Source organism: Tamandua tetradactyla, chromosome 6, assembly GCF_023851605.1.
Source record: "Tamandua tetradactyla isolate mTamTet1 chromosome 6, mTamTet1.pri, whole genome shotgun sequence".
Taxonomy (NCBI): domain Eukaryota; kingdom Metazoa; phylum Chordata; class Mammalia; order Pilosa; family Myrmecophagidae; genus Tamandua; species Tamandua tetradactyla.
The window spans coordinates 59,962,847-59,989,051 of record NC_135332.1 but is presented as its reverse complement, the minus strand read 5'-3'; the positions used below and the strand labels follow the sequence as shown (position 1 = coordinate 59,989,051).

The following is a 26,205-nucleotide window of genomic DNA, read 5'->3' as shown; positions in this document are numbered from 1 at the left end:
ATATGGAGAGGACAAAAGTAGATTCAGGGAAACTATTTAAAAGATTATAAGAATAATTCAGGCAAAAAATAATGAGAGGGAGTGCAACGGTGGCTCAGTGGCAGAGTTCTTGCCTGCCATGTCAGAGACTCTGGTTCGATTCCTAGTGCCTGCGTATGCAAAAATAAAAAAAAAAGAGTCTGAAGAGGGAATGAGGGAAAGGGGGAATAGATATATCCATTCAAGAAATTTTGACATAAAACCGAGAGAAATTTAACACTCATTGCACATGAGAGGATAAAGGACATATAACCAGTAATGACTTAAGTATTCTGAGCTGTATTTAATAGGTAGATCATGTGGTGGACAAATGAAGGCCAGATGGTAGGGGAAGAAACAGTCAAGAAGGGTATACTATTACCACAAAAGCCTCAAGAAAGAGATAATGCATGAAAGGCAGCAAATATTTCTGTAAAGGAGAATACACATTCTATAGTGAATTCTCCCTTTTCTGCAATCTGTCAAGCTCTTTCATCTTTCCTATCTTTCTCGTTTTGCCTACTCTCTTCTCTCTCCCCGGAACTACTTCTACTTCCTTTTCTGCCTAGTGAATCTTTAAGGTTCAAGGTTATATTTTACTGTTTCTCCAAGATAAACAGGCCTAGGCATTTACTCCATCACATTCCCATAGTACTCTGCACTCTAGTTACTGGTTTGGATGTATGCCCTTCCATGAACCAATCACCTGAGAGCAGGGGCCCTGACTTCAATCTTGTACTCCCATTTTCTACCACATGGCGGGTCCTGAATAAGTATCTGCTGAAATGACTTAAAAGTGAATAAACTCCAATGATCAGCCCTTGGTCTTCTGCCTCTCTAGTTATAAACTTTCCCAAAATTTTTTCCTCTATTGACTCTAACTTTTACCATGAAAGATGATTCTCATTTTTCTACCTTTGTTTTCTTCATGTTCTCTACAGTCCTGCATTTTCAATTGTCTATGAAATACTTCATCCTTATTGGTCCAAAACTATCTCAAATTAACCATTTATAAAAATAAATCTTCCCCCCATATTAGCTGCTCATGCTGACATCAATTTTTCTGATAATGGCTCACTCTCTTGTTCAAATATTAAGTCAGTATTATTAGTCCTTCCTTTGTAGTATCTATTATGTTTATTTTCCCCTTAAATTACTACCATCCTAGTTCAAACCCTTTGCAGACTCTAAGCTCAAATGTGCAACAGCTTCTTTAAAATTTCTCTGCCTGGTCCCTTCCCTAAGTAATTATTTTCCTGCTTCGAAACCATCATTGGCTTCCTACTGCCTACAGAATAGACTCCAAATTCTTCAACCAGGCATTTAAGTCCACAACATCTTTCTTGGTCAGCTACATAACTTCTATCATTTAATGCTCCCTACGTGAATCCTCTTCTCTAGCACAAAACTGTTCTATCACTGAAAGCTTGCCCTAGCACGTTTTCATACTCTATGCTACCCCTGTGACTGAAATGGTCTTATTCTTCCTTAATGTTTCATTTGATCCTGCATTAGACCTATAAGTCCCACACGATGTTCATTCTTCTCTATGAAAACTTTAACTTCTTCACTCAGAATGATCTTTTATTTCCCTCTGGGTTACTACCCTTTCTGTGTACCACTAACAGGGTATGGTTAATTGTCTTTTCATGTGCATGTATATCTTTTCCCTATAATTGGGACACAGATACCAAATTACCATGTTCAATCATCCCCTGGGTGCCTTGTACATAGAAGATACACAATACATACTTTTGTGGTTGACTTGATTATCCAAGAATTCTACAGAACTTACCCAATCAAAAAAGAAAGGTCAAATGATCTGTATGTGCTTCCAAAATATCAAGCATCAAAAGGCTCTAATACTTCTACATACGCAAAAATACAGATCCCAAATCAAACCATGACAATCTATATCGGAGCACAAGCTGAGTTTTCATTCCAAGTGGGTTACCATCTCATCTTACCTGTGTAACAGACTAACATATGTAAGGAAAGTCTCTCCATTCTCATATAAGATGTACAGTGGATATGCCACTACTTCATCTTTGCCTTTTTGTCCAAACATATTCTTCGGGACTGCTGCCAATGGCCCAAAGTCAAATGCAACTGCTGTTTCTCCTAGAGATGCAGTATATGCCCTTCTGGAAAGAGATTTAAAAACCAACTTGTTGGAAAAGAAAACAAATGTCTTCTTTTGTTTTGTGCAAACAGAAAATATGCTCAAATACACACAAAAAGATACTGGAGAAAAACACACAAAAGCACCAATAGTTATCTTTGAGCAATGGGATTCATTTATTTCACAAAGATTTACTGAGCACCTTCTCTGTGCCAAGTATTGTTTTAGGAGCTGGGCATACGTAAGTGAATTAAACTTAGGCCCTGCCCTCTGGAGAGAGGGACAATAAACAAAAAAGAAATAAATACATAATATAATGCCAGAAAATGGTGTTACAAAGGAAAATAAATAGGGTAAGAGAGTAGTGATAGTGCTGATTTAGTCTGGGTGGTTAGGGAAAGATTTTGATATGGTGTTACTTGAACAAAGATCTGAAGGAAATAAGGGAGCAAGTCGTGTGGTTATCTGGGGAAGGAGCAACTGAGACAGAGGGAGGAACAAATGCAAAGTCTCTAAGATAGGAAGATGCTTGATGTGTCTGAGGAATGGCAAGGAGGCCAAGGTGGCTGGAACTCAGGTAGGGCATAGTAGAAGGAAGCTGGAGAGAGAGTCAAGTGCCAGTCTGGTAGGTCTTTGTAGGCCATGGTAAAAATTCTGGGAAATGAATAGGGTGTAGAGAGCAGGGAACTGGAATGGTCTAATTAATACTTAAAATATATTTCTGACTGCTCTATTGAGGATAGACTATAGGACAGACTATAATGAAAAAAGATTTTCACTTTCTTCTTAATACTTTTCGTTTTTTTTCTCAATTTTCTGTAATAAATATATATTACCTTTATAATCAGGGCAGACAGCCATGTTGTTTTTTAAATTTTAAAATGTAGTATAACTGGTTACCCAAAAAGAGTCCAGTTCAGTACTAAGTTAATGAAATATGGTTAAGATAAAAGTTTCTAAAGAATTATCTCAATTTCATACAGCTATGAGTCAAGATGATTCTTAGGTACTGTAATACCATATTTTCTTAGTTTATCTCATAGAAAGGTATAATGGCAAAAAATGAAGACTTCCAATCACAAGGATAAAAGAACAGTCTTAGATAAGCTGAAAAATCAAGACAATGAATGGAAACACAAAGTCACTGAAGCTAATTTAAAGAGCATTAAACGTCTCCCAGGACATCAAAACTTGCCTGGAACTTATAAATATAGTAATATGTGCTAATAGACAACAATTAATGATGATTTACTTTGTGACAAGCTCCATGGTAAGCACTTTGTATGCATTATCTCATTTACTCTGTACAATAATCTTAAGATATAGGCACTATTATTACCCCGATTTTATACTGATGGAAACAAGATACAGTGCAACTTTCCTAGATGCCACCAGTGGCAAATGGCAGAGCTGAGATTAGAATCCAGGTGTGCTGACACCAGAGCTTAAGCGCTTATAACTTTATTTGTTCCCCTGTCTCTCATCTACACAATGTCCGTCAAAAGGAGGTTGGTATGCTATGGAAACACCTTGTAGGGAGGAAAATGCCTTGACTCAAGAACAGGACTTGGCAACTTCCAGAGGTAGGTATTTCCTTACTCTGAAGAGGGATACATTTAAAGAAGCTGATGCTATAAGACATTTAAATCATTCGAATGAGACCATCATTTGATAGTTTTGAGGCCATCAAAGAGAATTAAAGTGATCTGAAGTCAGTAGCAACCCCTCCTTACAGAAGCAAATACAACATACCTCCAATTCAGGCTATCAATATACCCAAATATTAAGGTCAAATAAATACAAGTTCACAATTATAGATAGGCAATGACAGAAGGAAGCAAGCCACCATTATTCAGAGTCAGGAGAAACAACATATATACACATTAGATCCCCTGCCCAAGGACTTCAGATATTAAAATGCCAAATACAGAATAGCTACATACCAAATATTCAAAGGAATAAAGGTTAGAATAGCAAAGATAAACAAGACTCTTAGATATGACCACCAAGGAAACAAGAAAAGACTAAATGGAAATTCGACAACTATTGCTACTAAAACATTCACTCTAACATGTACATGCTGTGAATGATCATATGAGGTGAACACCAGAGAGACTGATCAGGAGGCCAGAAGAATGGGGTTTGTAAATTCAAAGGGTGGTTCTGTAAGTGGTCAAAGAAGCCAGGAACTTGTCCCTGTAGTAGATAAAAAAACATAAACAAAGCCAGGGTCACAGGTGAATCAGAAGGGCTAAGTTCCACTCCAGGTTTAAGGATACTAGATGCTGGTCTGGGAGTTCAGGAACTCCTTAGCCACGCTGAGTGAGCAGCCGGCAGGCCTCTAGTCCAACAGTGGCCTTTGCTGTTTTAAAATTTATTCTCTTATCCAAGTCACAACAAGGAATCAGTTTTAGCTTTTCACATTTTAGAACTTTTTTGAAAAGAGATCAAACTAGTAGTTATAGTGCCATTCAGATGTGTAACTTCTTGTTACTCTTGCTTTTGGCTTACCTCACACATTACCAAAAGCATGCAAAAGTCACCTCCTGGAAAACCATGCAATCATAAATTACATTTCCAATCCCAACACATCAGTTTTTAAAAATTTCATAAAAACTTACCCTTTATTGAGTATCATGCTTTCCTCTTCTGTTTCTGAAAGTACAATCACCTTAGCAGGGGCCTGGGGCTCACGTAGAGAGTAAATTCTACCAATCAAGAGAGAAGAAAACCAGCACTTAAGATCCTTTTTCATTTCCCAAAATGGCCCTCTTTTATCTAGTCAGTTCCTACTTGAGTTTTTTCCTACCAATTATCACAATCATTTCTTTGCCAAGGATCTGTCACTGTAAAAGAGACTACTTTATTTGTTCTTTAATGATATAAAGGAAGGTTCCTTGGAACATGAAATTATTCTCTATCATTATCAAAATTCGTTATCAGTCTGATCCATACCGTTACACTCCACCTCTTCCATCCTCTTACCATATTCAAGGCCATACTCACCTTATCTAGTTATCTTACTAGTGCCCCTATGCTTGCCATCCTCCCTTTACTATGCCTATCTATCTCTGCCTACAAGACATCAAATCCCATCAGAGAAGAAACATGTCTTACTCTCCTTTATATACCAACTGGCTGTCAGTGACATTTAGCCTGCAGTCAATACAAATTTTTATTATATAAAGACCCAATATCATGACATCCCTACTATCTCAAATGGAAAGTGTACAACTGAAAACAATTTTCTTATCCAAATCATTTGAATTTAAAATAACAAAATTTCCACAGTATACATGGTTATTGTTAGGACAAATAATTTTCAAAGGCCAGTAATATTAATATTAGAAATTCAATGTCTTTCATAAAGCAATTACCAAATTAATCACTTATTTCTATCTGATCCCTCTAGGGGTCAAACCTGGTTTGTTCCATTATCAATAAAATGCCATAAAAATATTTAATGAATTTTTTATGATAATTTGATCAGATAGAACATACATTCATTGTGGTAGATACCTACCAGCATTACAGACTTTTGAATACACCAAAGTATATCTCATGAGCCCTACTCTACAAAAATAAGACCTAGACGGTAATGCTGTGTTGGGGAATAGGGAAAGAAAAAGTGAAAAAGGGTCGTGAGTTGGAATTTCTTATTGCCCTCTGTGCCAGTCTGAAAGTATTATGTATCCCAGAAAAGCCATGTCTTAATCCTGATCCAATTTTGTGGGAGCATCCTTTTCTTTTAATTCTAATTCAACATTGTAGGGCAGAAACTTTGATTAAATTATCTCCAAGGAGATAATGGCACACCCAATTGTGGGTGCGGCCTTTGATTAGATGGAGCTGTGACTCCAACATATTCCAGGTGGGTCTGGATTAGATTACTGGAATTCTTTAAAAGGAGAAACATTTTAGAGAGAGTCAGAAATGACAGAAGCCTCAGAGCCGACAGCAACTTCACAGTAGAGATGACACAGATGTGGACAAGGGGAGAAAAGAGACATGGATCTCTGAAGATGCTTGGGGCCCAACACACATTGCCATGAGATGCTGAACAAGCCAGAATCTGGAGAGAGCCAAGGGAAGCCAAGAGATGAAAGCCATCCCTGAATAAGTAAAGTGAGGACCCCCCACAGGAACAGAGGTTGAAGGCAACCAAATCCAGGAGTAAGGGACCAGCAGACACTAGCCACAGGTGACAGATGTATTCCTGACCCATCAGTCTTTCTTGTTGGTGCCTTAATTTGGACATTTTCATTTCCTTAGAACTATAAACTTGTAACTTATTAAATTCCTCCTTTTAAAACCTGCTCTAGTTCTGGTATATTGCATTCTGGCAGCTTGCAAACTAACATACCTTCAAATTGTCAACAGGGTCCAAAGCTGAAAAAAAAGAGATGCTTAAGTATCAAATAATTTTTAAAAAGCTTTCAGTAAATAAGGCCAGATACTTCCCTTAAGGTTTATGCCAAAGTAGAACTAGATCTACATTATCTCTTTTTCCAGCATATATATAACAGGGAAACTAAGAAGGGAGTGGTGTCAAGAGCTCTTAGAACAGAACAGTGTTTGTAATGGGCGGAAATTTCTCCCCTCCTTCTTTACCCCCAACTCCAAAGCAAAGTGGATGAGCAGGGAAGCTCCCAGAGAAGCATGTGGCCAGTTTTGGGGGTTCCTGAAAGAAGGGAAGACTAGTGTCTCAACTTCTAGGCAAATTCTAGACATGTTGGCAAAGGTGTAGGCTATCCAGGTGTAGGAATTCTTGGGCAAACCTACACTTTATATCCTAGATTTAGAGGCATGTGAATATTATATGGTATGTACTTCTGAATCTGGAAACATCTGAAGGAGGCAGGCTTGCTGAAATAGCACAAAAAAGGACTACTGTGTAGTATGCTCAGTTCTCTATGGCCCTTGAAGGGCACAGAAGAGGACCTTGGCAACTACCATGGCTTCACAGGAAAGACCACAAAGATCACGTGAAAAGGCAGGAGATTTCAAGTTAGGGGGTACTCCATCTTATAAGAGGGTTCAGAACACAGATGGTTGACAGGAGCCAAAGAGAGGTGAAGCTCCTCAATGATGAAGGGAGCTGGAGGTTAAACATTGCCCTGCCCCCAACACACAAACACCATGAGACTGCCCACATCAACAGAAGGCAATAGCAACACATGGACCTAGATTAAATGAAAATCAGAGGTAGCTCTGCATCACTGACAATAAATTAGGTATGTTCTCAGAATCTGTGCTGGTTTGAAAGAATTTATGTACCCTAGAAAAGCCAAGTTTTAATATTAATCTATCTTGTGGAAGTAACGGTTTCTTCTAATTCCTATTCAGCACCATAGGTTGGAAATTTGATTAGGTTATCTCCATGGAGATGTGGCTCAATCAACTGTGGGTATTAAATTTGATTAGAAGGAGACATGTCTTCACCCATTGTATGTGAGTCTTGATTAGTTACTGGAATCCTATGAAAGAGGAGACATTTCAGAGTCACTTCCTTTTGACAAGGAGAGTTGCAGAACCACAGACTAAACTCCCCAATCAAAAGACACAGATTGGCAGAATGGATTAAAAAACAGGACCCATCTATGTGCTGTTTACAGGAAATGCATCCTAGACCCAAGGATAAACAAGAAAGTGAAAAGTTGAGAAAAGATATTTCATGCAAATAAAAATCAGAAAAGAGCAGGAGTAGCTACACTAATATCCAACAAATTAGAGTTCAAATGTAAAACAGTGAAAAGAGACAAAGAAGGACACTATATATTAATAATAGGAACAATTCAACAAGAAGATATAACAATCATAAATATTTATGCACCGAGCCAGAATGCTCCAAAATACATGAGGCAAACAATGAAAATACTGAAAAGAAAAATAGTCACATCTATCATAATAGTTGGAGACTTCAATTCCCCACTCTCATCAATGGACAGAACAGCTAGACAGAGGATCAATAAAGAAGCAGAGAATTTGAATAACAATAAATGAGCTAGACTTAACAGAGATTTATAGAACATTACACCCACAAACCAGGATACACCTTTTTCTCAAATGCTCATGGATCATTCTCAAGGACAGATCATATGCTGGGTCATAAAGCAAGTCTTAATAAATTTAAAAAGATTGAATCATACAAAACACCTTCTCAGATCATAAATCAATAAGACTGATGGACCCTTAGTGAGGTTGACAAAAAGAAGAGAGAGGATGCAAATAAATAAAATCAGAAATTGAACAGGAGACATAACTACTGACCCCACAGAAATAAAGGAAGTAATGAGAGGAAACTATGAACAACTTTACGCTAATAAACTCAACAATGTAGATGAAATGGACAACTTTCTAGAAAGACATGAACAACCAACATTGACTTGAGAAGAAACAGACGACCTCAACAAACCAATCAGTCATTAAGAAGCTCCCCCAAAAGAAAAGTTCAGGACCAGATGGCTTTAATTGTGAATTCTACCAAACATTCCAGAAAGAACTGGTAGCAATTCTGCTCAAACTCTTCAAAAAAATTTAAGAGGAGTGAAAGCTACCTAACCCATTCTACGAGGCCAACATCACTCTCATATCACAGCCAGACAAAGATACTACAAAAAAAAAAAAAAGAAAATTACAGACCAAGCTCTCTAATGAATATAAATGCAAAAATCCTCAACAAAATTCTAGCAAATTGAATCCAGCAGCACATTAAAAAACGAAATATACACCATGACCAAATAGGATTCACCCCAGGTATGCAAGGATGGTTCAACATAAGAAAATCAATTAATGTAATACACCATATCAACAAATTAAAGCAGAAAAACCACATGATCATCCCGATTAATGCAGAAAAGGCATTTGACAAAATTCAACATCCTTTCCTGCTAAAAACACTTCAAAGGATAGGAATACAAAGGAACTTCCTTAAAATAATAAAGAGAATATACGAAAAACCCACAGTTAACATCATCCTCAACGGGGAAAAGCTGAAAATTTTCCCCCTAAGATTAAGAACAAGACAAGGATGTCCACCATCACCACTGTTATTCAACACAGTGTTGGAAGTTCTAGCCAGAGCAATTAAGCAAGAAATAGAATTACAAGGCATCAAAATTGGAAAGGAAGAAGTGAAACTCTCACTATTTGCAGATGATATGATACTATATGTCGAAAACCCCCAAATATCCACAGCAAAATTACCAGAGTTAAATGATACAGCAAAGTGTCAGGTTACAAGATCAACACTCAAAAATCTGCAGTGTTTCTATATACCAGTAATGAACAATCTGAGGAGGAAATCAAGAAAAAAATTCCATTTACAAGGGCAGCCAAAAGAATAAAATATTTAGGGATAAATTTAACTAAAGAGACAAAAGACCTATACAAAGAAAACTACTAGAAATTGTTAAAAGAAATCACAGAAGACCTAAATAAATGGAAGGGCATACTGTATTCATGGACTGGAAGACTAAATATAGTTAAGATATCAATTCTACCTAAACTGCTTTACAGATTCAATCCAATACCAATTAAAATCTCAAAAACTTTATTTTCAGAAATAGAAAAACCAATAACCAAATTTATCTGGAAGGGCAGGGTGCCCCGAATAGCTAAAAGTATCCTGAGAAAGAAAAATGAAGTTGAAGTTTTCATGCTACTTGACTTTAAAGCATATTAGGAAGCTACAGTGGTGAAAACAGCATGGTTCTGGCATAAAGATAGCAATACTGACCAATGGAATCGATAGACTGTTCAGATATAGACCCTCTCATCTATGGACATTTGATCTTTGATAAGGCAGTCAAACTACCTGTGACAGAGCAGTCTCTTCAATAAATGGTGTCTAGAGAACTGGACATTCACATGCAAAAGAATGAAAGGGGATCCATGTATCACACCCTACAAAAATTAACTCAAAATGGATAAAGGACCTAAACATTAGATCTAAGACCATAAAACTGTTAGAAGAAAATATAGGGAAATACCTTATAAATCTTATAACAGGAGGCGGTTTCCTAGACCTTACACCCAAAGAACGAGAACTGAAGAAAGAAAGAAAGAAATGGGAACTCCTCAAAATTAAACACTTTTGTGTATCAAAAAACTTTGTCAAGAAAGTAAAAAGACAGACTACACAATGGGAGACAATATTTGGAAATGATATTAGATAAAGGTCTAGTATCCAGAATATATAAAGAGATTGTTCAACTCAACAACAAAAAGACAGACAACACAATTGCAAAATTGGGAAAAGACTTGAACAGACTTACCAGAAGAGGAAATACAAATGGTCAAAAGGCACATGAAAAGATGCTCAACTTCCCTGGCTATTAGGGAAATGCAAATCAAAACTACAATGAGGTATCATCTCACACCCACCAGAATGGCCATTATCAATAAAACAGAAAATGACAAGTGCTGGAGAGGATGTGGAGAAAGAGGCACACTTATCTACTGTTGGTGGGAATGTCAAACGTTACAACCACTGTGAAAGGCAGTTTTGGTGGTTCCTCAGGAAGCTAAGTATAGAATTGCCATATGACCTGGCAATACCATTGCTAGGTATCTACTCAGAGGATATAATGGCAAGGACACAAACGGACATTTGCACATCAATGTTTATAGCAGCATTATTTACAACTGCCAAGAGATGGAAACAGCCAAAATGTCAGGCGAGTGGCGAAACAAACTGTGGTATATACATACGATAGAATATCATGCAGCTGTAAGACAGAATAAATTTATGAAGTATGTAACAACATGGATGGACCTTAAGGACATTATGCTGAATGAGATTAGCCAGAAACAAAAGGACAAATACTGTATGATCTCACTGATATGAACTGACATTAGTGAATAAACTTGGAGAACTTCATTGGTAACAGACTATCACAAAATAGAAATAGGGTAAGATACAGGATAATTGGAGCTGAAGGGATACATTTTGTGCAACATGACTGACAGCAAAAACTAAGAAATGGATAGTACAATACTACCTAACTGTAATACAATTATGTTAGAACACCGAATGAAGCTGAATGTGAGAATGATAGAGGGAAGAGGGCTGGGGACACAAACGAAATCAGAAAGAAAGATAGACGATAAAGACTGAGATGGTATAATCTAGGAATGCCTAGAGTGTATAATGATAGTGACTAAATGTAGAAATTTAAAATATTTTTGTGTGACTAAGAACAAAGGAATGTCATTACTGCAGGGTGTTGAAAATAGATGGTAATTAATATTTTAAAAGTTTAATGAGTGAGACTAAAGCAAAAAATGCTTATTTGGTACAAAATTTATATTTTGAGTAGTGCACTTCCTAATATAACTTATGTGGACAGCTTAATTAAACACCATAAGTACATGGAACCTTGAGTAGGGCATAAGATATTATATATTTGTCCAGAGTGATGTTTACTTGTGATGTTTATTTGGTACAAAGGAATATCATTTGATAAATCCCAGAGTGATTTGAACAGTGAGTAAAAAAGTATTTGCAAAGTCCCTTTGGGGGAACAGTGAGATGGGGGAAAATTCAACTTCCCCAAGTGGAGAATTCCTGATATTCTCACAAGCAGTAGGGACAACCAAAGCAATAGGCTGAGCTTCCAATCTTGGGGTTTGCTCATATGAAACTTAACCCCACAAAGGATAGGTCAAGCCTACTTAAAATTAGGCCCAAGAGTCCCAAGAGACTTCTGGGACTTCTTCTGTTGCTCAGATATGGCCTCTTTCTCTCTCAGCCAACACAACAGGCAAACTCACCGCCCTCCCCCTCTCTACGTGGGACATGACTCCCAGGGGTGTGGACCTTCCTGGCAACGCGGGACAGAAATCCTAGAATGAGCTGGGACTCATCACCAATGGATTGAGAAAACTTCTCCACCGAAAGGTGGAAGAGAGAAATGAGTCAAAATAAAGTGTCAATGGCTGAGAGATTCCAAACAGAGTCGAGAGGTTATCCTGGAGGGTATTCTTACGCATGAAACAGATAGCACCTTGTTAGTCAAGATGTAATGGAGAGGCTGGAGGGACTGCCTGAAAATGTACAGCTGTGTTCTAGTAGCCATGTTTCTTGAAGATGACTGTATAATGATATAGCCTTCACAATGTGACTGTGTGATTGTGAAAATCTTGTGTCTGATGCTCCTTTTATCTACCTTATCAACAGACTAGTAAAACATATAGAACAAAAATAAATAATAGGGGAAACAAATGTTAAAATAAATTTAGTAGATTGAAATACTATTGATCAATGAAAGGGAGGGGCAAGGGGTATGAATGTATGAATTTTTTTCTGTTGTCTTTTTATTTCTTTTTCTGAATTGATGCAAATGTTCTAAGGAACTATCATGATGAATATGCAACTATGTGATGATTGTGTGAATTACTGATTATATACGTAGAATGGAATGATCATATGTTAAGAATGTTTTTGTTTGTTGTTATATTATTAAAAAATTAATAAAAAAATTAAAAACAAACAAACAAAAAGTAGATCAAGAAAATGAGCTGATAATATAACAAAAACCCCTGCATAATTAGGACATTTAATCACAGAGTGCCAAGTTTGGAAGGAGTTTTAGAAATTATATCAATATTGCTTATTTTACAAATTGGAAACTGAGGATCCCCTAAAAAAGAGATCAAGATAGTCATTTCTGTTCTACCAAGATGACAATATGAGACACTCCAGAGTTCCATTTCCCCAGAAAAATCTTTGAGCAACTAGGAAAAACTGGCAGAACACATTCCTCAGAGATCCAAAAAACAATTAGAAGGTTGTAATAACTGGGAAAATGGCCAACCAAGAAAACGCAAAATAGAAAATGGCAACAAAACCAATACAGACATGACACGGTACTCAACGTCTTTTAAGAGGGAAATACAAATCAAAACCACAGGGATCTATTAAACAAACAGGGAACTACAAGTGTTGGAGAGGATGAGGAGAAATTGGAACATTATCACTGCTGATAGGAATGTAAAATGGTACAGCCACTGTGGAAGATGGCTTGGTAATTCCTTAGGAAGCTAAGCATAGAATTGCCTTATGACTCAGCAATCCCCCTACTCAGTATATATCCAGAAAATCTGAAAACAGGAATGCAAACAATCATAGGCACACAGATGTTCACAGCAGCATTATTCACTATTGCCAAAAGACAGGAACAACCCAAAGTCCATGAACCAATGAATGGAAAAATAAAAAGTGGTATATACATACGATGGAATATTATTCAGCAGTAAGAAGGAATGAAGTCCTGAAGCTTGCAACAACATGGATGAATCCTGAGAACATTATGTTAAATGAAATAAGTCAGACACAAAAGGACAACCATATGATCTCACTGACACTAAGTAATTACAGTAGGTAAATTCACAAACATGAAGTATATAAAAAAGGGCACCGGGATATAGAATGAGGCTAAAAAAAATAGAAAGTGGCTGTTTATTATATGCAGAATTTTTAATTAAGTTGACTGTAAATGTTTGGAAATTAACAGAGTCACTGGTAGTACATTATGATAAAATAATTAATAGCAATGAATTATCATGTGATTGTAGTTGAACAGGGAAGTTTAGAGTCATGTATTTCACTAGAAGGAAATCTAGAAGATAAAACAAGAGACTCTATAACAGTGAATCTTGTGGTGGACAATGTCCATGATTAACTGTACAAATATTAAAATGTTCTTTCATGAACAACAGCAAATGTACAGCACTATCACAAAGAGTTAATAATAAAAGGGTAAATGGGAAAAAATGTACCTATTGCAAACTATGGACTAAAGTTAACAGTAATTTTTTTTTTGTATGCTCCATGGTGGGGTCACATTTCTTTATTTTTCCATGTGAGTATCCTGTTATTGCAGCACCATTTGTTGAATTTTTGTTTTGTTTGTTTTGCTTGCTTTCTTGTTTTTTAGGAAGTGCCTGGACCGGGAATCAAACCCAGGTATCCTGCATGGTAGGAGGAATTCTACCAACCCAAACAGTAATATTTTAATATTCTTTCATCAACAGTAACAAATGTACCATACCAATACTATGGGTCAATAACAGCGGGGCTCGGGGGTATGGGAGGACTTGGGTTTCTTTTTTCTTTTTCTTCTGGAGTAATGAAAATATTCTAAATTTGACTGTGGGAATGTATGCACAAATATGTGATGATACTGTGAACCAGTGAATGCATACTTCGGATGGTTTGTATGGTGTGTGAATATATTACAATAAAATTGCATTTAAAAAAACCCACAATGAGATACTATTTCACAGACACTGATATAGCTACTATTAAAACAATGAAAAATAACTGCTGGTAAGGATGGGAAGAAACAGGAACCCTTGTACACTGTTGGTGGGAATATATAAAATGGTGCAGCCACTGCAGTTTGATGGTTCTTCAGAACGTTAAGCATAGAATGAGAATGTGACCCAATAATCCGACTTCTAGGTATTCTTGATATATACCCTGAAGAACTGAAAGTAGAGAATGCAACAGATATTTGCACATTATTTGGAGTATTCTTCACAAAAGCCAAAAACTAAAAGTCACCCCAGTGACTTTTCATGTTTTCATCAACACATGAAAAGATAAAATGTTGTTGTTAGGGACTGAATTATGTCCCCCACAAAAAACATTACAATCCGAACCCCTGGTCCTAGGGATGTGGACCCAATGCAAATAGGATTTCCTGAAGATGTTACTTCATTTAAAAAGTGGTCTAGCATAATCAGGTTGAGCTTTAATCTGTATTACTGGAGTCCTTTATAAGCAGAACAAAATTTAGACAGAGAAACAGAAAAACCATGGGTAGCAATCTGAAGCAGGAAGTAAAGGAAACTCAAAGGGAAAGGAGAAGACACTGCCATGTGACTGAAAAGCCAAGGACCAAGAATTGCCAGCAGCCAGCCCCAGAAAGCCACAGTCTTTGACAAAAGCATCACCTTGCTGATGCCTTGATTTTGGATTTCTCCTAGTTTCAAAATCATTGAGCCAATAAATTCCCATTGTTTAAGCCAACCCACCATATGGTACCTGTCTTAGGAGCTAGGAAACAAAAAATATTGTTATATAACTACAAAGGATTATTTGGCCATATAAAGGAATGATGCATGCTTCAACATGTATGAATTCTGAAGACTTCATGTTGAGTAAAATAAGCCAGACACAAAAGTACAAATATTGTATGATCTCACTTGTCTGAAATAAGCAGAATATACAAATATACACAAAGTCAGAAACTAGAATATAGGTTACCAAGGGTAGGTTATGAGAAACGGGGAGGAAATGTTTAATTGGTATTAAGTTTCTAGGGTGACAGAAAAATTTTGGCAATGGATGACAATGATGATGGAGGCACAACTCTGAATGTTAACTAACACCCCTAACTGCAAATTTGAAAGCAGATAATAGGAGATTTTAGGTGGTATATAAGTTCTCAGAAAAATAAACCCACAGGAGTGTAGAAAAAAAGAAAAAACCCTAATGTAAACTGTGAGCTACAGTTAACAGTATAATTATAATAATACTGTTTCACCAACTGTAACAAAAGTTATCACATTAATGCAAAATGTTAAAATAGGGAAAACTGTGTGTGGGAGTGAGGCATACAGGAACTCTGTACTTCCTGCCTGATTTTTCTGTAAACCTACAACTCTTCCAAAATAAAATGATATATATACTTAAAAATGGTGGGGAAAGCTTGTGAAGTCCTTACTAGCTGTTCTTCTACTCCTACCCAGCTTGGTGTGGTGCCAGCATGCTCTGTCAGTGTGGGTCCCCGACCTGGTTCTGTAGGGTAGAAAGTAAACTCCATGTACATCATAATGGGATATAAGTATGTATCTGGTAGCAGCCTGAAGGACTGAACCAAGATATTGCCTACCTTGCCACCCCAGAACTTACTCTACACACAAAAGCAGCTTGCAGCTAAATAAGTGTAAGAAACATTTAGAAAACAAAAACAAACAAAAGAACCTGGTGCAAAGGATTACCAGCTTTAAGACATGCAATAGAAGACCCTGGAAGAAGAAAAAGGATATAATTATAGGGAGAAAAAGGTCATAGGGAGCCCCTTTTTCCTAATGCCAGAGGCACATGCCCAGGACAAGATATATACTCAGAAATGAACGGAGAGGGTCCTTATGTTCACCAACACAGAGACAACTGGCAAAGACTGTGAATGGTATCTTCTTTGGTTTGTTTTTGTTAGCTCCTGACACTCAAGAAAATGATATTACTAGCTGGATATAAACTTAAGAAACAGAGAGTTGGGGCCTAAATTCCAGAGCTAACACAATAAAATACAAAAACATACAGTGTGCAACAAAAGATTACAAGACAAACACAGAAACGGGAAATTATGGCCCATCCAAAGGAAAAAGATAAAGCATCAGAAACAATCGATGAAAAAGTCTAGACTTTGAAAACACCAAGAAAAAAATAAAATGATTTCCAATTTGCTCAGAGCAAACACAGAGGAAGGAAACACAGAAAAAGGAAAATACAGAGAAAGAACCACAGAATATTAGGAAAACGACATATGACTAAAACGCTAATATCAATAAAGAGAAAAAAAATTATAAAAAAAAAACCAAACAGAGCTGAAGACCACAACAATGAAAACTAAAAATTCCCTGGAGTGATTCCATAACAAACTGGAGCTGGTGGAGGGAAGAATCAGTGCACTTAAGGACAAAACAATTAATATGATTCGGGTTGAAGGGCAGAAAGAAGAAAGAATGAAGAAAAGTGGACAGAAACTCAGAAACCTGTATATAAAACCTGGGCTGTTTTATATATGTATAACCTGGTATTTAAAGATAAGAATGAAGCCGATCAGGTCAGGGTTAAGGTAATTCAGAATACAAGGGTAAGGAAGACACTGTCTATATTTTAGAACCTCACCTACTCTTTGAGACCAAAAGTATCAAGAATCCTAGTATACATGTATAGGAATCCCAGAAGGAAAGGAAAGAGAGAAAGAGGCAGAAGGAATACTCAAAAAAATTTTGAGACAGAAAAGTTTACAAATTTAAAGAAAGATAATAATATACATATTCAAGAAGTGCAATGAGCCCTTGTGCCAGTTTGAAACTGTTGTATACCCCAGAAAAGCCATGTTCTTGAATCCTGATTCAGTATTATTGGGTGGGATCTTTGATCTTTTTAAGTTGTTTCCATGGAGATGTGACCCACCCAGTTGTGAGTGGGAACTTTTCATTAGGTGGTTTCCATGGAGATGTGTGTTCACCCATCCAAGGTGGATCACTTACCAGAAACCTTTAAAAAAGAACCATTTTGGAAAAAGCTTCAGAGTCGACACAGAGTCCTTTGGAGATGGTAGAAAGAAACACTGCCCTACTCCCACCCCGTGAAGCTGTTTGAGACCAGAAGCCAAAGGAAAAGCAGATGCCAGCCATTTGCCTTCCCTGATCAGCCTTTCCTGAGTCAAGGTATCTTTTCCTTGGTGCCTTACTTTGTACATCTTTATGACCTTAGCACCGTAAGCTTGTAACTTAATAAATTTTCTTTATAAAAGCCAATCCATTTCTGGTAGATTCCATTTCTGGCAGCATTAACAAACTATAACAGCCCCAAACAGAAAAAAACAAAAAAGATCCAAAGCTTAGACACATTATAAGCAAACTGCTGAATGCCAAAGACAAAACAGAAACACAAAAGCTGCAGGAGAGAAGCAACAGGTCATATAAAAGGGAGCCCCAATCGGACTGTCAATTTCTCATCAGAAACCATACAGGCCAAGAGGCAGTGGAACAAAATATTTAAAGAGCTTAAAAAAAAATTTACTAGGGGGTACAGGGTAGTTCAGTGATAGAATTCCTGCCTGCCATGTGGGAGATGAGGGTTTGATTCCCTGCCCACGCACTTGCCAAACAAAAAAGCAAGCAAAAACAAACAAAAAACCAAACCAAGAAAGAAAAATTCAACAAATGGTGCTGCAGTAAGGGGATACTCACATAGAAAAAGAACGAAACGTGACTCCCACCATACAGCAAACAAACAAAAAAATTACTACAAAGAATCTGATCTAAGAGAAACTCTTTAAAAAAAAAAAGAGGGAGAACTCAAAACATTTCCAGATAAACAAAAGCTGAGGAAGTTCATCATTACTAGACCTGCCCTACAAGTAATGGTAAAGGGAGCACTTCAGATTAAAGGAAAGGATACTAGGTAGTAGATTTAAAGTGGCATAAAGAAATAAAAACCTCCAGTAAAGGGAACATATGGGTAAATAAAAATGTCAGGACTACTGTACTGTATTTTTGGTATGTAACTGCACTTTTTACAGGATCTTAAAAGCAAATGCATAAAAAATAATAATGATAAATCTATGGTTTTGGATCCACAATGTATGAAGATATAATCTGTGAGAAGAAAAACTAAGAAGTGTGGTAGGGGTAGGTAGAGGGGTATAGGATATAGTATGTATATGCTTTTGAAGTTAAGTTGGTGTCAAATAAAACAAGATTGTTACAGATTTATGATGTTAAAATTAAACTCCATGGTAACTTCAAAGAAAATAACTGAAAAATATACACAGAGGGAAATCAGAAGGGAATGAAAAAGGTTCACTATAGAAAAAATCAAGTAAATATGAAAGTAAACAGTAATGGAATAATTGAGAGACAGAAAAGGTATAAGACTTACAAATACCCAAACAGGAAAATGACAGATGCCAGTACTGCATTATCAGTAGTTATTTAAAACGTAAATAAATTAAACTCCCTAGTCAAAAGATAGAAATTGGCCGAATGGATAGAAAGGCAAGGCATATAGACACAAAGGATAGATTACTGGATGATTACACTTTTATGACATTGGTAAAGGTAAAATCAGAGGCTTATAATACAAAATATAGGGGACCAAGAGATACATACAAGCTAGAGATGGGTGAACAGTTAGCTAATGAGGTTGAACTTAAATGTAAGGGAATAGACAGAAGGGAAAGTGGTTCACTAGTCAGTCTCTAAGTAATATTACTAGTGAAGGTGAACATGATTGAAAAGTGTTGTATATGACCCATGGGTCCCACTGATACATGCTACAAATATAAGTAAGTTCTTGCATGAACTACTCCAAAGGTATGAATCTTGTACAAAGAGTGTTTAAGTTTGGGGTATAGGGGGAAAACTGCTACTGCATGCTATGGGCTATGTTTAACAAGAAAACATCAACAGTACCACAGCAACACCAGGGGTAAATAATGGGGAGAGAGACAAAAGTTAAGGGGAGTTTTAGATTTTCTATTTTGTGAGGGTGTGTTTATTGGTTATTGTTGCCTTGGGAACAAAGAAATTATCTAAAATTGAGAATGCTGATGAACTACTGACTTTGGACATGATGCCCAATGAATGAAGGTGGCTGAAGGATGCACTGACTGAGAAGCAGATTGGCAAATGATGGTGTATACATATGATCAAATATTATAGTACTACAAAAAGGAACAAAGTTGTGAGTCATGCAACACTGTGAATGAACTTGTGGGACATTGGGTGAGGCAAAATAAGCCACAAACAAAAGAGCAAATATTGCATGGTCTCATTTAGAAAATACTTATAAGAAAACAATGGCCTAGATTGTAAGCTCTTATGCAGTCACATTTAGTCAGGAGTGGCAATTGTTATTTCTGGGTTTCGAGAGGCTGTTTTATATATGTATAACCTGGTATTTAAAGATAAGAATGAAGCCGATCAGGTCAGGGTTAAGGTAATTCAGAATACAAGGGTAAGAAAGACATTGTCTCTATTTTAGAACCTCACCTACTCTTTGAGACCAAAGGAAGAAAGGTCTGTTTTGTCCAGAACCTAAATATTCTTGTAGCACATAATCTAACTTAACCTGTCTGGATAGATTATTTAAACAATCCAAACACATGGAGCCCAGAAAAAAATCAGGGCTTTTAATCCTGTATAGCATAATGTAATGCCTGGATACATCCCACAGTATATTAAGCATATAATCAAAAAGTATTGGCAAGATTCCCTGAAGGATGGGAGAAAAAATATGGAACTATTAAGTTTTACTATCAGGGAAAACCCTGATACTGTGTCAAACATCAAGGACACCCAAATCAATAGGCCAAGCCCTTGATCTTGAGGCTTGGTCTTGTGAAGCTTACGTACATAGCAGAGATGCTTAGCCTACCTATAGGCATGCCTAAGAGTTATCTCTGGAGGACCTTTTTTGTTGCTCAGATGTGGCCTCTCTCTCTCTCTAAGCCCAACTCTGCAAATGAAATCATTGTTCTTCCTTCTATGTGGGACATGACATCCAGGGGTGAAAGTCTCCCTGGCAGCATGGGAGATGACTCTCAGTGATGAGCCTGGCCCTGGCACTATGGGATCAACAATGCCATCCTGACCAAAAAGGGGGGAAAGAAGTGTAACAAATAAGGTATCAGTGGCTGAGAGAGTTCAAGGAGAGTCTAGAGGCTACTGTGGAGGTGACTCTTATGCACGCTTCAATTAGACATTGCTACTTATTATAGCTTGTCAAACACCAACCAAAACCATTTCTGCTAATCCTAAAGAACATCTAGGGTATTATATAAGACTTTATAAAGGTTTCATGTACTAGGGTAACTTTCCAGAAATCAACAACCTCCAGATGGGGTCCTGGCCAAGATAAGTACTGAAATGCCGAGGGGCTAGCTTCTCCAGAACATCAACTAGTTTCATCCCCCATCCTATATTACTGACAGCCCAATGACAATAGCCCAAATACCTCTAAAGAGTGGGAGAAAGATCAAAGGTGATGTTGGAGTTATACAGAGAAGATCGGGTTTAACAAATGAGTATGACTGCTGAATCATTATACTGATAATTTCTTTTAGTCTCCAGTATTTTAGAGCAGCTAGAATTAAAAACCTAAAATTGTGAAATTATAACCCATACCAAACTCTGAAATCTTTCTACAACTAATTGTTGCGATATGCTTTGAAATTTATTGCTTTTCTGTATATACATTATTTTTCACAAAAAAACAAAGTTGATTATGATGATAAATTCACAGCTATATGATATTGTGAACCATTGTTTGTACACTCTGGATGATTACATGGTATATAAATACATAATATATATCAATAAAACATTGAAAAAATTCAAAAATTATACACCATGATCAACTGGAATTTATCCCAGAAATACAAGTTGATTACAATATCAATTAATGTAATACAATGAATAATAAAATGAAGGGAAAAAAAACTATATGGTCAGATCAATTGATGCAAAAAAGGTACTTAACAAAATTTAGCACCCCTTCTAGATAAAAACACTCGAAAACTAGGAATAGGTGGACACTTCCTCAATGGCAAAAGACTCAAAGCTTTCCCACTAACATGAGGAAGCAAACAAGGTTCAACAATGTACTGGAAATTCTAGTAGAGCAACTACGGTAAGAAAAAGAAATAAAAAAATCCAAACTGGAAAGGAAAAAATAAAACTTTCCTTATTGCAGATGGCATAATCCTATATACAGAAAATTCTGTAAAACCCACAAGAAAGCTATCAGAGCTAACAAACAAATTCCATAAAGTGGTGGTGTACAAAATCAACAAGCAAAACTCAGTAGTGTTTCTATATACCAGTTATAAACATTCTGAAGAGGAAATAAAGAAAAATATTTCATTTACAAATAACAACTAAAAGAATCAAGTATCTTAGAAGAAATTTAACCTACGATGTAAAAGACTTGTACAAGGAAAACTATAAAACATTGCTGAAAGAAATTCAAGAAGACCTAAATAAATGGAAGGACATTCCGTGTTCATGTACTGGAAGACTAAATATTGTTAAGATTTCAATTCTACTGATAGGGACTTAAAGATTCAATGCAACTGCAATCAAAATTCAAACAGCATTCCTTTACAGAAATGGAAAATCCAATAATCAAATTCATATGAAAATGTAAGGGGCCCCAAACAAGCAAAAATATCTTTTTTGAATCTACAGATTTTATTGATATATATCCACATACCACATATTCCATCCAAAGTATCCACACACCATATATTCCATTTAAAGTTTACCATCAATGTTTCATAGTATTATCACTTAATTGTGCAATCATCCTCACACTCAATTATGGACAACTTTTCAGTGCTTCAAAGAGAAAAATAGCAAAACCCCAAACAACCATATCCCTTATCACCCTTATTACTGACTCCTAGTATTGGTGTGGTACAGCTGTGACTGTTGATGAAAGAATACGAAGGTATTACTGCTAAATACAGTTCATAGCTTATAACAGTTAAGTTTCCCCACATACCAATCTATTATTAACTCTTTGTACAAGTGTTGTACATTTGTGGTAGTTCCTGCAAGAACTTATTTATATTTGTAGTGTTAATCAATGAAAAATATGACTTAAAACAACCACTTCCAATCCTATTCACCTACAATACAGCACTGTGGAGGCACAAATGAAACCAAAAGGAAGGACAGATAATAAAGACTGAAATGGTAATAATTTAGGAATGCTTAGAGTATACAATGATAGTGACTAAATGTACAAATTAAAAAATGTTTTTGCATGAGGAAGAACAAAGGAATGTCAATATTGCAGGGTGTTGAAAATAGATGGTAATTCATATTTTAAAACTTTACCTTATGTGTGAAATCAAAAAAGCAAAAAATGTTTATTTGGTACAAAATTTACATTTTGATTAGAGCATTTCCTAATATAACTTATATGGACAGTTTAGTTGAACACCATAATTACATGGAAACTTGAGTAGGGCATGAGATTTTGTAGGTTTGTCCAAAGTAATACCCCAATAAATCCCAGAGTAATTTGAACAGTGAATAAAAAGTATTTGCAAAGTCCCCTTGGGCGAATGGCAAGACAGGGGGAAAATTCAACTTCCCCATGTGGAGAATTTCTGACATTTTCACAAGCAGTGGGGACAACCAAAGCAAAGCAATAGGCCGAGCCCTCAATCTTGGGGTTTGTTCATATGAAACTTATCCTTACAAAGGATAGGCTAAGCCTACTTAAAATTAGGCCTGGGCGGGCCACGGTGGCTCAGCAGGCAAGAATGCTTGCCTGCCATGCCAGAGGACCCGGGTTCGATTCCCAGTGCCTGCCCATGTAAAAAAAAAAATTAGGCCTAAGAATCACCCCCAGAGAACCTCCTCTGTTGCCCAGATGTGGCCTCTTTCTCAGCCAACACAACAAGGAAACTCACTGCCCTTCCCTCTCTACATGGAAATCTTAGAATGAGCTGGTTCTTAGCATAAAGGAATTGAGAAATTCTTCTAGACCAAAAGGCAGAAGACAGAAATGAGAAAATAAAGTGTCAATGGCTGAGAGATTTCAAACAGAGTCAAGAGGTTATCCTGGAGGTTATTCTTACGCATTATATAGATATCACCTTTTTAGTTAAGGTATATTGGAGAAGTTGGAGGGAAGTATTTATACATGTAGAGCTGTATTTCAGTAGCCATGTTTCTTGAAGATGATTGTATAATGATACAGCTTTCGCAAAGTGACTGTGTGACTGCGGAAACCTTGTGTCTGATGCTCCTTTTATCTATGGTATGGACAGATGAGTAAAACATAGGGATGAAAAATAAATAAAAGGGGGAACAAATGTTAAAATAAATTTAGTAGATTGAACGGCTAGTGATCAGTGAAAGGGAGTAAGGGGATAGAAAAAAACAGGAAACAGACAAAAATATATTGGATGGAAATACTAGCAGTCAATGAGAGGGTGGGGTAAGGGGTAAGGTATGTATGAATTTTTTTTCTTTTCATTTCTTTTTCTGAATTGATACAAATGTTCTAAGAAATGATCACGGTGATGAATATAAAACTATGTGATGATATTTTGAGTTTTGACTATATACCAAGAATAGAATGATCATATGGTAAGAATGTTCGTGTTTGTATGTTGTTATGCTTAAAAAAAATAAAAACATTAAAAAACACATATATTGAGTAGATGCAAATACTAGTGGTCAATGAGAGGAAAGGGTAAGGAGTATGATATGTATGAGTTTTTTTCTTTTTTCTTTTTATTTCTTTTTCTGGAGTAATGATCATAGTGATGAATACACTACTACGAGATGACAGTGTGAGCCACTGATTATACACCATGCACGGAATGTTTGCATATTAAGAATGTTCATGTTATATGTTGTTTTGGTTTGACAATAAAAAGTAAATTAAAAAACAAAAACAATACAGCACTATTATAACCTCAATAATAAGCTACCATCACTTAATTGTGCAATCACAATTCCCAAACATTTAACTTCAACCTCGTTAACAATTTTCTAAATATTTAGTAATCACTCCCCTGTCTCTAGCTTCTGTCTATCTGTAAGTACCCTATATTTTACATTTTAAGACTCCGAGTTTACATGTTCTAGTTAGTGCATATTAGTGAAATCATAAAATATCTGTCCTTTCGTGTCTGGCTTATATTTCAGTCAGCATTATGTCCCCAATAAAACTGCATTTAAAAAATGCAAAAACAGGATGTGTCCCTTTTACTTTGAGGAATCTAAATATATCTACTTTCTGTACACATTGTGTCTAATTCTAATATTTGTTTTTTTTTGTAAGCAAATCAAACCATCAAATCATCAAATTTGTAGACTCATTTTTAGCAAATGTCTCCCTTACCAAAAAATAAAAAAACAAAAGAAAACAAACACTTAAGCAGTCTCCTTTAAGAAAATAATATTCGGAAAAAGTATATATATATATGCACACGTATGTAGAGCCATTTTTGTTTTCAAAAATAATTTGACTTATGTTTGCTGTATAAAATGTATTATACTTTATACATATATATATTTTTCTCATATATATATTTCATATATGAATACCACCTGCAGAGATAAGTTGATGGGGAAGAGGAGGCTGAAGTCAGAGGGCAGCATAGGTTTTGCAGCCATTTCCAGCTTTTTCAGTTATACCTCCTGCAGTCTTTCTGCACTGGACCTTCGGTTCGGGAACCAGATTTTGACCTGGGTCTCTGTGAGGTTCAGAGAGCTGGAGAACTCTGCACACTGCAATGTACAGGTACTATTTCTGGCAGAACTTGCATTCCAAAGCCAGGAGCTGGGACCTGGTAAAGAGTGTACATGGCTTCCGATTGGTTTTGTGTTTCCGCAGGGTGCAGGTGGTAAGGGCTCAGATGTCTTGGCCGTTTCAAGAATCTACTGGGCTCCTGCATCAACACTACTCCGTCCTCTGTCCTCTGAGAATTCCAACTTGACCAAGGTAGTCTTGAGGGGTTTGACATGCGGCCCGGGGCTGTGTGCTTCTCATGCACTGTGTCAGGGCAGTAGCAACAGTGGTTGCACAGTGTCCCTGGTGGAGGCCCCTTCAGCCACACATGGGGAAGACTGTCTGGGAGGCTTCTTGTCCAACATGGGCACCTCCAAGCAGAAAGGCAGGCTGGAGACCTTGAGGCAGTGCCCCTCCGGGGACCACCATCACCAGGACCTTCTCATTGGAGGAAAATATGTATTGCCTTTGGACAGAGCAGCCATGACTTCCCTGCCCTATGTAGCTCCAGGATCATAAGTACTCTTCTCAAAACCATTTTGAAAAGTAAAAGTTAGAGGACTCACAGTTTCCAATTACAAAACTACAGTAATCAGAACAGTGTGGTACTAGCATAAGGACAGACGTATAGACTAATGGAATAGAACTGAGAGTTCAGAAAGAAACTCTCACATTTATGGCTAATTGATTTTTTAAAAGGGGCCAAGTCCAATCAAAAGAGAAAAAAACAGTCTCTTCAAAAAACAATGTTGGGGAAACTTTATATCCACATGCAAAAGAATGAAAGTACATCTCTATCTCATAATATACAAAAAAAATTAACACAAAATGGATCAAAGACTTAAAATAAGAACTAAAACAATAAAACTCCTAGAAGAAAACATAGGGAAACATCTTCAGGACCTTGTGTTAAGCAATGGTTTCTTGGACTTACATCAAATGCAGAAGCAACAAAAGGAAAAAAGCAATAAATAACACTTTATGAAAATTATAAACTTTCATG

General features: G+C 36.6%; 1 protein-coding gene and 1 pseudogene across 1 annotated transcript in view; both read right to left on the bottom strand.

The window, feature by feature from the left end:
• Window positions 1-26,205, bottom strand: part of NUP88 (nucleoporin 88) — a 74,182-nt gene that overhangs the window by 34,120 nt on the left and 13,857 nt on the right. The window contains exons 4-5 of the mRNA XM_077165819.1: window positions 4,762-4,848; window positions 1,986-2,162 (exon numbers count right to left, since the gene is read on the bottom strand). Coding sequence (XP_077021934.1) covers window positions 1,986-2,162; window positions 4,762-4,848 — 264 coding nt within the window. The remainder of the gene's footprint in view (window positions 1-1,985; window positions 2,163-4,761; window positions 4,849-26,205) is intronic.
• LOC143685657 (homeobox protein MSX-2 pseudogene) lies at window positions 4,860-25,740 on the bottom strand (annotated as a pseudogene).